Below are 9,879 nucleotides of genomic sequence, written 5' to 3'. Positions count from 1 at the left end.
GTTTAAAAATCCTTCTTTAACATGTCTCCCCCTTTCATCTACACTGACTGAAAGAGATTTAACAAGTGACATCAATAAGGGATCATAGCTTTCACCTGGATTCACCTGGTTAGTGTCAGTGTCATACTCAGTGTATGATAGTGTATCTCTCTGTTATGTGTGGGAATACTTTGGAACAGATTTCCAAAATTAATATCACTTGGATATGTTAGTGTTTTTACAGTCCATTATGTCCAACAATAAAKAATAAATGATCAGTAGCCAGTTGAGGAACCCTGTCATATATGTTTGATGCATTGGACATTTTGTCTCTTTAGTTTGAAGAGTAAAAACTCGTTCACTCAGAGAAAATAACAGAAAGAAGTGACAGAAAGGAACAGAGGGAAACGGAGAGATAAAATCTGAAACACTGCCATTTGAGGCCCAGTAGGCTTCAGCTAGCCCTGAAATTGTATCACGTCTGAARCTTTTTTTCTTTCGTTTAAAACCGCAAAAATGCCTCAGGATGTTTCCTGTGTTTGGTATCGAGTGAAAATGGGCTGGGGTTTCTCCGACAGCGCCTTGCCTGGAAAGGTCAGCTCCGTGGGGGAAATGAAAGTGAGAACAAATGTGGCATTTATTATGCTCAATACCCCACTCTGGGCCAACAGGAAGAGTCTCACAGCACAGCAGGCCATGTGAAAAGAAGACCATTGAGACAATGTATCTATGTACTCAACACCAAACACACATGCATGTACTGGTACTCACCTGTAGGAAAATCAGGGGAGGGTAAATAGGAGAAAATGTTTTACTCCTACGTAGTAATGAGGTGGGATCCACTTGATACCTTCAGTTTCAGATATTTCATCAGGCCTTTTGTGAGGATTCTAAAAGGCACTCTTAAAACAATTACCCATCTTCAGTTCACTGATTTAATGACACTGTAGACTATAGAGATACACACAAGGGGAGAGTCTCTTTCTCTCTCCCCAGACTATTTTCACWCTTAGCCTCATCCATCCATCCTCCCTAGAGCGCTGAGTAAAAGAAAAGAGAATCCAGACTATCCCAGTCATGTGGTTACAAAAGTTATTTTATTGAGAGCACTGTTACTAAACAAAGTTGATTTCCCCACCTATTGAAATCCAAGTCACATCTTGGATTAGTATTTTCTAAAAGCTATCTCTTGAGACAAATGTGAACACAAAGACATAAGGTAGCTGTTTCTTGCATTTTTAGAAGTAAATTAAACAAAGTAGTGGCAGACCAAAAATAGTATTTAAAGGACAACATACATTGAATCTCACTATAAATGCACAAAATGAATTGGACTGAAAATAGATTAAAACAAACCTGGCTGAACCAATAGTCAACTGAATGGAACACCATTTCAATATCATCAGGGTGTCTGCACATATAGTTCATATCATACAAATGTGGATATTATTTTATTTTTTTAAACAAATTGATTAAGGTACAAAAACATTTTCAGTTATGTGACACTCCCTTTTATTGTGCTATGCCAAAGATGATGACAAATAGGGAGAAAATGTATAGAATACAATTACTCTCAAGTCATACAGTAACATATTAGGTGATGGATAGTAACAGATACGATGGATGGCTGCTCAATGGACTATGAGATGCTTTCCCTTAACAGTAGAATACCATGTTACAGTACATACAGCATAATATACAGTGTGTATTTGGGTCCATTTTAAGAGTGTTCTTAAAAGGGAATCTTTAACACAAATCCATTCATGTACTGGTACTCACCTTAGATGTACTATGGATCAGCTGTGGAAAACTGTCTTCAATCATATGCCTTATTTCAAAATCACCATCCACAAATTAATTTAGTAGGTTTAAAAGAATGAAACATTAGTGGATTTGTAGAGTTAAATAAAAAGGCACACCTTCATTTATGGGCTAATTCTGACATCCTCTCACATTCCCTCATTTGCAGTTCTAAAGCCACTCTATTAATCATCTCATTAATGTCAAAGATGTTAAACCACTAGATGTTGTACTGCCATCTACTTACCAGCTAATTGGTAGTGGAACATTTCCATCTCTTTGTCAATGGCTTATACTTCAACCCTGAAGTATTAATGGCAAAATGCATCATGAAATACCAGGTAGAAAATATAATCTCTTCTATCTGTACTCCGTTTAATCCTTTCACCTTAGTTTGAAATCTAGTTGGATTCTTGCCAAACATCGCTGCACTTAAAGGATATCACTGTGGTATCAAATGACAGGTTAATAGATTGCCTACAGACTGGTGGTTTAAAACATTTATGAACAACAGAGAAAATGGTTGGGAAATATGTCATGTCTGCACCAAAAATTTCTCTCTAAATAGTCATTTCAAAATGTCACATTTTTCTCCATGTCAGGTGTTGAGCAAATTAGAGAGGACATCTGTAAGTAGGCATTCCATTTCAATGGAGTGACATTAACAGAATGACAACAAAAAATCATCCAGTCCTGTGATGTGTCCTTCCAGTGCAAACATACAACAATACTTTTATTCAGCATAGTGTACTAAGTGGATGTGAGTCAAATGTTTGGAATTGGAAATMCTTGGATCTTTGTATRTCAAGGAACAAAACCACTGTTCAGTATAAGGCAGACGACATAGCTGTTCATGACTGTTATTGACATATCAAAGTAAACAGGACAAACGGAAATGGCATAGTGCAATAAGTGTCACTATTCTTGGGTTGGGGAAGAGCTTCTCTTTTTAGATACACCAAAATTATGCCCTCGATCAAAGTCCAAGACAGCCTCTTTATTGCAGCAGAAGAGATCCGAATAAATCTCTTCAGACAAGTCATTTTGTTCATTCTTTCTATCTTCAGGAGTCCAGCGTGAGCAGTCAGTGAATCCTTTTGGCAGTAGTTCAGGGGCGGTTGAGCGAAATGCCGCAGTGCAACACTTTCCCACCTTCTCTTTTTCCTTTCCTCATTTTTGTGGGGTTTGGGGAAAGGCTGCCCGATCACATGCCCGTTGTGCTCAGGCCCATGCCCGCCTGGCTCATGCAGGGGAGAGTCTGTGCAGCTTTGGGGAAGTCATGGGCGACCAGCCGTCCGTTCTCTCCCCCGCTCCCTGTCCTGGTCATTCTGCTCAGGGTGGAGCTCAGCATGGCCGCATCAATGATTTGCTGCATGGGAGAGTTTCATTACACTACTGTGTTACATAACACAACACGGAGAAACACATGATAGTTACGCATGCTCTACTGAACTCCACTAAGGTCATCTGTTGAACTCTACTGAACTCCACTAAGGTATCTGTTGAACTTACTGAACTCCACTAAGGTAATCTGTTGAACTCTACTGAACACTAAGGTCATCTGTTGAACTCTACTGAACTCCACTAAGGTAATCTGTTGAACTCTACTGAACTCCACTAAGGTCATCTGTTGAACTCTACTGAACTCCACTAAGGTAATCTGTTGAACTCACTGAACTCCACTAAGGTAATCTGTTGAACTATTGAACTCTACTGAGTTAATCTACTGAACTCTACTGAACTCCACTAAGGTAATCTGTTGAACTATTGAACTCTACTGAGTTAATCTACTAACTGAACTTCTACTGGGGTTCATTTTCCTTTCTGAGTTCAATCCCTCGGTTATGCGTAAAAACAATACAAAAATGACTTGAAACAGCCACTAAGTCATCATTATCGGTTCAGTGACTTTGTATAAAGCAGGGATTCGCAAACAGACAATCCTGACTTCGGTACTCTGAGTCACTCAGTTGCTTTTATTCCTTTGTAAACTCTTGTGAAAGATGAGAGCATGAACTAATTCTCTCTGCTTATTTCTCTCTGTTTATTTCACACAGTGGAGGGCCATGTGCAATGATTGTACCATGCAAAATATGAGGCCGAACCCATAACAATAATGCAAGCAGAACCGCGCGYCGCTAGCTCCCAGCCTACTCTCTTTTGCATTAGTTTAACATAATGAAACCCTGTAGGCTTGAAACTGGAGCTAATGATCTAGATGTGGGCTGCTACATCCTCTGTGTATAAATGATTTAAATCCAGCACACTTCAATGGATTCCGAGGATTATGCTCTTCGGATGATGCAGGCTAATTGGTGTATTCGCAGCAGCGATTTGTGGCTGTGATGCTTTAAACACAGCAGTTAGGTGATTCTGCTGTCGTTCACGACATGACAAGGAAACATTMTCAACAGAATGGTTGTTTTATGCGGGAGAGTTGAACGTGTACTGTAAAGCAGGCATGTATCATATATACATTCAAGTACAATCATGTAATTAAATCACTTTTGTTGCTCATATGCACAAAAAAAGTCCCTAGTTTCATGTCTTCTTAACTGATGTAATTGGATGTTCGTTTCTTTTTATAGAAAAACATTCAAAACCAAAACGTTGTTTGGGAAACCCTGCKCTAACTGTGAGTAGCTCTGGATAAGAGGCTCTGCTAAATGAATACAATGTTTTTTTTTTTATTATACATTCTAATATTAAGCATTAAGTTCATGAGGTCAATGAGACGTTGCAAATGAAAGTTATATACAAGTCTGAACTAATTCTCTGATAAGATGAAAAGATACCCACATCTTTGATCTAAACAGGAACTTCTACTCTAGCATGATCAAATGCACAACACAAARGTCTCTATTTCCAGAAGATACAATACACCACAGGAGAGAATAAGTACTGTACAACTAAGAAGTGGTGTGACATATTCTCCACCTACACACAAACTCCTCAGCACAATTACTCAAATCATAGTCATCTAGTAGCTGTAGGACTGCATAGAACCCTTCATTAAAGCAGCTCTATGCCCCACAAATTGCTTTAGTCTTCAGTCCTGTAGTTCAGGGGGATGTACAGTATCTCTGTATGAGTCATAGGGGCGGCATAAGTAGATAATAATGGGTGCCAAGGTAGAGTCATGAATATTGGCTCTTATTACATTACAGAGTCTTCGTCATTGCATAAAGGTTATGGCAAGCGCTGCCTGTAGTCCTGCACTTACCTTCATCCTCCTGGACTCAATCCTGGACTTGTAACAGAACTCGACCAAGGCCACGAGCATAGCCAGCCCCAGCCCACCAATCAAGATGTAGAACACCCCGGCCACATTGCTGAGGCTCAYAGCACTGGTCTTGTCCTACAGGCACAGAGACACAGGGTAAGATGCACCAAATCATGCCCAAGAGACACACCACAACACATCATAATACACAAGTATAAAAGGTAGGATAACCATAAAACTGCTCTCTAAGGCTACTATACTGTCATAGTGACCTTATAAGGCACATACCCTTAAGCGTGCCTTCATGATTAATCAACAGGTTATTGTTTATCACCTATAAAGGTGCTGGCATGTCTTTCTAATTTAAGTGACTACTATCAACAACAAACTTGATACAGTATGTATCTAAGACTGACAGAAACATGCAAAGTCATGCATATCTAACAAGCTTGGGGTGAACATATCCTCAGAAAGTAGCGAATTCATGTGCATTTATGGTYTACTGTATCTTTTATATGACATAATGTCCAGTCAGTCAAAATCACATATGCATTAAAAACCATGAATTCCATTCTATATCTCCTCGCTTATTTATTTATCCTTTATTTAACCAGGAAGTCCCAGAATTATATGTAGTTGGTGTTGTGTATTCTAAATAATTCCAAGACTTGTTCTAATAGAGTGGAACCATGCAAGAGGAAAAAAGGTCAACATTGTTTTAGGTTTACTTCCTAGGTAGGGGTATCTCTATAAAWTATCATTACATTTTCAAATAAATGCACCAAATAAGGGAGGGCAATTGGTTCGACAAACCATGGTAGTCATGACATCACAAAAGGGTTGTGCACATCCATGACATGCATAGTCTGGGTTTGGTGACCGACAGGCCGTGCCTTGGGTCTTATACAATAGCATGCACACTGTCTAAATAAAAGACAGAGACGAGGAAAACAGCACTAGAGGGGCCGATTCTGGGAGAGAAGATCGAGATATGGAGTTGGTCTCGTATCAAGGGCTTTCTCTCCGCACCGTCATTTACACTTGTGTCTCTTTATTTGATTTTGAAAGTTAAGATCACAAATCAATCAAAATTAAATTCAGTCAGCAAACTCTGAATACTTTGTCCGTTGATGACTCAAGAATATCCCAGACATTGGAAAAGATGGTATTGGAGCTGACAGTAACTTTATGGTTTTTAGCCATGTTTTTCATATACTATACAACTTKTATTGTTATCATTGCAATTGGCTGCATCAGAATTAGCTTCTCGGATTTTGGAGAAGAGAATCCAACCCTAGGTATACGTTTTGGTTAGATGAAACAAGCACTTGCCAAGATCTAATTACGGGCCGTTGACTTATCCATAGGATGTGAGGACACAGCAATTAACACTAATCACTAAGGTGTCTGAGTTCCACAGCTGACATGAATCGCAGTTATAAGGACACCAGTTTGGGTAAATGGCAGATTGGAGACAAAGAGAAAAAGTGCTGAGTGCTAGGAAGGGGACGAGGGACCTTACAGAAGTGCTAATGCTCAATCTTGGTGTTAAGTATAGGACCAACACATGGACTGACCTTTCTTCCGGAGTCCTTGCTTCCACACTCTCCCTTATCGTACCACCATTTGTTCTTTAGTTTGTCTAAGACGGCTTGCTCATTGAGTTTCAACACCGCTAGGTTTACGGGGATTCTTCAACCAGGGAAATAACATAAATAACATTACCCATGTTATCTTATGTTATTCAGCACATAGTAAACATACACCCATTATTATGTATAGATATCTAGATAGATAAACAAAAAAAACACAATCACAACTTGAAACTGTCACTGCCAAAGTGATATGCATTAATACTCCATCTAGCTTTGTGTCCTTTCTCCCTACAGCAAGATGTGTATTACTATATCACTTTGGGTAACCGGCAAAATGTAAACACTCAGATATGCAAACSTGTCAATTATTGTTGCTCTATAAAGACAGTAGTTGAGAAAACATACTCAAAACTGTGTTCTTTCGGGGATTGCTAATACAACTACTTTGAAAGTAAAAAGGCAAATTTTTGAAGAATTTATAATACAATATAGTTCTACGGTTAAACAAACTAACGTCACCAAGGACGAAGGGGGATTTGTGGTATTGCAGCCAGTGTGTTTTTGAAGGTACATTGCCGGTTACCCCCATCGTCGTGGTTACCCGCTAGGTTTCTCATACTGGGGCTGACCTTGGAATCACCTCCCCCGCTGCCGCATTCGCCCTTGTCGTACCACCATTTGTTTTTCAATTTGTCCAACAGGCCCTGCTCGTTCAGTTTTAACACTGCCAAGTTTACTGGGTTTCTTGAAATGATAATAGAATAATACTGGTCAGCATTTATGGAGATGTGATATGTGGTGTGTGGCAGAGGTAGTTCAGAAATAAAGTCTAAATACTAAAAAGTAGGTATTGTCGTCAGAAGAATGAGAAATGTATAAAAAAATAAGTAACTAATAATGTGGCTGACACTGTACAATTAAGAAAAACATTTGTTTCTAGTATGTAAAAATTATATAATATGGCTAAACCATGACAGATTTTACCAAGCAAGACAAGGGTTGTAGGTAGGAGAACTATAAATGTCAGTAATGTCTTAGATTTTGGTGTGTGGTCATATCGTTCTATGAACATTTCCTGAAGTAAGTAGTTCCCTGGATAAGGAAAAGACGTAAATAGCCAACTTGCTGATTCACTTTGCAATATTCAGTTTCCGTCAGTCATCATCATTCATTGTGTTATTGTTGTGGTCAAGGAGCACCATCCAAAGCATTACTGATATTGTCCATTGTGGTCCATTCCCTTGTCTTCACCTTTTGCTATTGCTGGTCCACTGTGGACAACCCTCTCCTTACTAACATGGCAGAAGGTGCTGCTGAAAAGAAGACTAATGGAAACATATAGCAGCATGAACCTCAGCAAGCTAGAGTCTTTCTCAGTAAAACCCCTGAATTCTTTCTTATCCAGAGAGAATTGGAAAGAAAGAGGTCAGTCTGCCTTATGGATGAGTAAAAGAAATCCACATCCTGTATTAGGATTAGTAGCATTTATCTTTGAGAGCATCAGTTTTCTTGTGATGCAGCTGACAAAATAAAGGGATGTGAGTGACGTTGATGTGGGGAAAAACAGGAAGMAAGAACATTACGTTTTCAACAGGTAAGGCAAGATTAGGCAAGGGTGAGATGGAATGGTGGGCCACATCAGAAGCATAGCAATGAATGACTCTTGGTCCATTTGTGTTTCATGGATATTATGGAGAACTGATTACAGTTTACAACTTTATGATGGTGGATAAGGGTGTTGTCCGAATCTGACAGAGCAACATTGYTCGTATTTAGAACTCATGGTTAAGAGATTTTCCAAATGATCAAAAACAAAGCTCATATAGAATACTGTGCATCTGATGTGGCACAGTTGTTACAGTTCATACAGTAGTTATTTAAACAGTATTTTCTACTTCCAACATACACAAACTATCACTAAAGTGCAAATATAGGACACTGTGGCATGGTGATCATTGATTGGTTAAAGCTAGTTTTAGATGGTTCGTTTTCAAGAGCAAGATTTTTACAACTTCAAGAATATAGAATAGGAAAACATCAATCCCATATACAGTACGTAAATCCAAATAAAGATCAATTCACATAATTGGCTCAGAACTTGACAGCGAATTTGAATTCCCAGCCACAGTGTGATACAAGACAGTTAATCTCAGAGCATGTATGAGGCAGTCCAGCCCAGTCCGTTCCATCCATCACATCAGTGAGTGTAACTATGAAAGCCTTTGTGAAACACCACTCGCTTCGGTCACATTGATAAAGATATTATATGTGTATCAAACATATGTGATGCAGGTAATGTGGAATTGGTAGACTATAAACTAGGTAAATGACATGAGTGATCAATCAAACAGGCTGCTAGGTGTGGTTGCCAAAGCCTATGGGCTTTGTGAATGGTTCATTAACACGGGCATGTTAATATGAGGAAAATAAAATCTGATTGAACACAGATGCATGAAAAGTGGTGAAACTCATGACTTCCTAAATTTGACAWAAATAAAACTGGGTTACAGTGCATTTGCCCTGAAATAACTAGGCAAATACTGGGTAATAATTGTTTTTTGGTACTAAAATAAAATGGTAATTAAATCATGAGAGATTGTACAGGAAAGGTAACAACTAAAATGTAGGATTCTATTTCTAGGGCTCTTTCTTGCAAAAATTCTGATTTGATATTTACTACCAAAGTACACATCTCTTGTAGTGTCTCCATTGTCTACTGTGTTTCCAAATTAAGCAGTGTAACAGCACCACAGAGCTCGAAGATAAAAAGCTGCTGGTAATAACATCAGGGCCTCATTTAAAGTTCCTTTTAATTGGCTTTCATGTACTATATGTCAAGACTGAATTTATATTGTCATAACCGTTGTCGTCCCGTTTGCTTAGTTATTTAATGGAGAAAGACATTGTAACATGATATTGTATGAATAAGTAAAAGGACTGAACAGTCATGCTTCCAACATAAGTACGTGTTGATGATACTTTATTAACTGAGTTGAGACAGTGGGGACACAAGCATTCTAGAATATTGGTGAGAGTGGTTACAAACCATAAGTACAGTATAGTTATCTATGGCTGAATGAGATCTCACTATACCACTACATTAACTATTATGTAGGTATTATGCATTATTACTGAAACAGACAAAATGTTCATAATTTACCCATGAATTGTGAAATTAATATAACATTTAACTAAATGTATTGAAGCAATTATCTCTTCACTCATTATTATCTACTTTAAATTCATAATTTCATAATTCATAATTTATGTAAGCTCACTCAC

General features: G+C 38.4%; 1 protein-coding gene across 4 annotated transcripts in view; it reads right to left on the bottom strand.

Moving 5' to 3' along the window:
* Nucleotides 1-1,064: 1,064 nt before the first annotated feature.
* LOC111981755 (glutamate receptor 1) overlaps nt 1,065-9,879 on the bottom strand; it is an 84,582-nt gene continuing 75,767 nt past the window's right edge. The window contains exons 14-16 of one of the 4 annotated variants that reach the window (XM_024013166.1): nt 7,227-7,341; nt 5,003-5,137; nt 1,065-3,148 (exon numbers count right to left, since the gene is read on the bottom strand). In XM_024013166.1, the coding sequence (XP_023868934.1) occupies nt 2,984-3,148; nt 5,003-5,137; nt 7,227-7,341 (415 nt within the window). In that variant the 3' untranslated portion in view covers nt 1,065-2,983. Of the gene's footprint in view, nt 3,149-5,002; nt 7,342-9,879 lie in introns of those variants that run through there. The other 3 variants (XM_024013167.1, XM_024013169.2, XM_024013168.2) reach the window with 3 other exon arrangements.

This window comes from Salvelinus sp. IW2-2015, linkage group LG20 (genome assembly GCF_002910315.2).
Source record: "Salvelinus sp. IW2-2015 linkage group LG20, ASM291031v2, whole genome shotgun sequence".
In the NCBI taxonomy this organism is placed as follows: domain Eukaryota; kingdom Metazoa; phylum Chordata; class Actinopteri; order Salmoniformes; family Salmonidae; genus Salvelinus; species Salvelinus sp. IW2-2015.
This window is presented reverse-complemented; position numbering and strand designations above follow the sequence as displayed.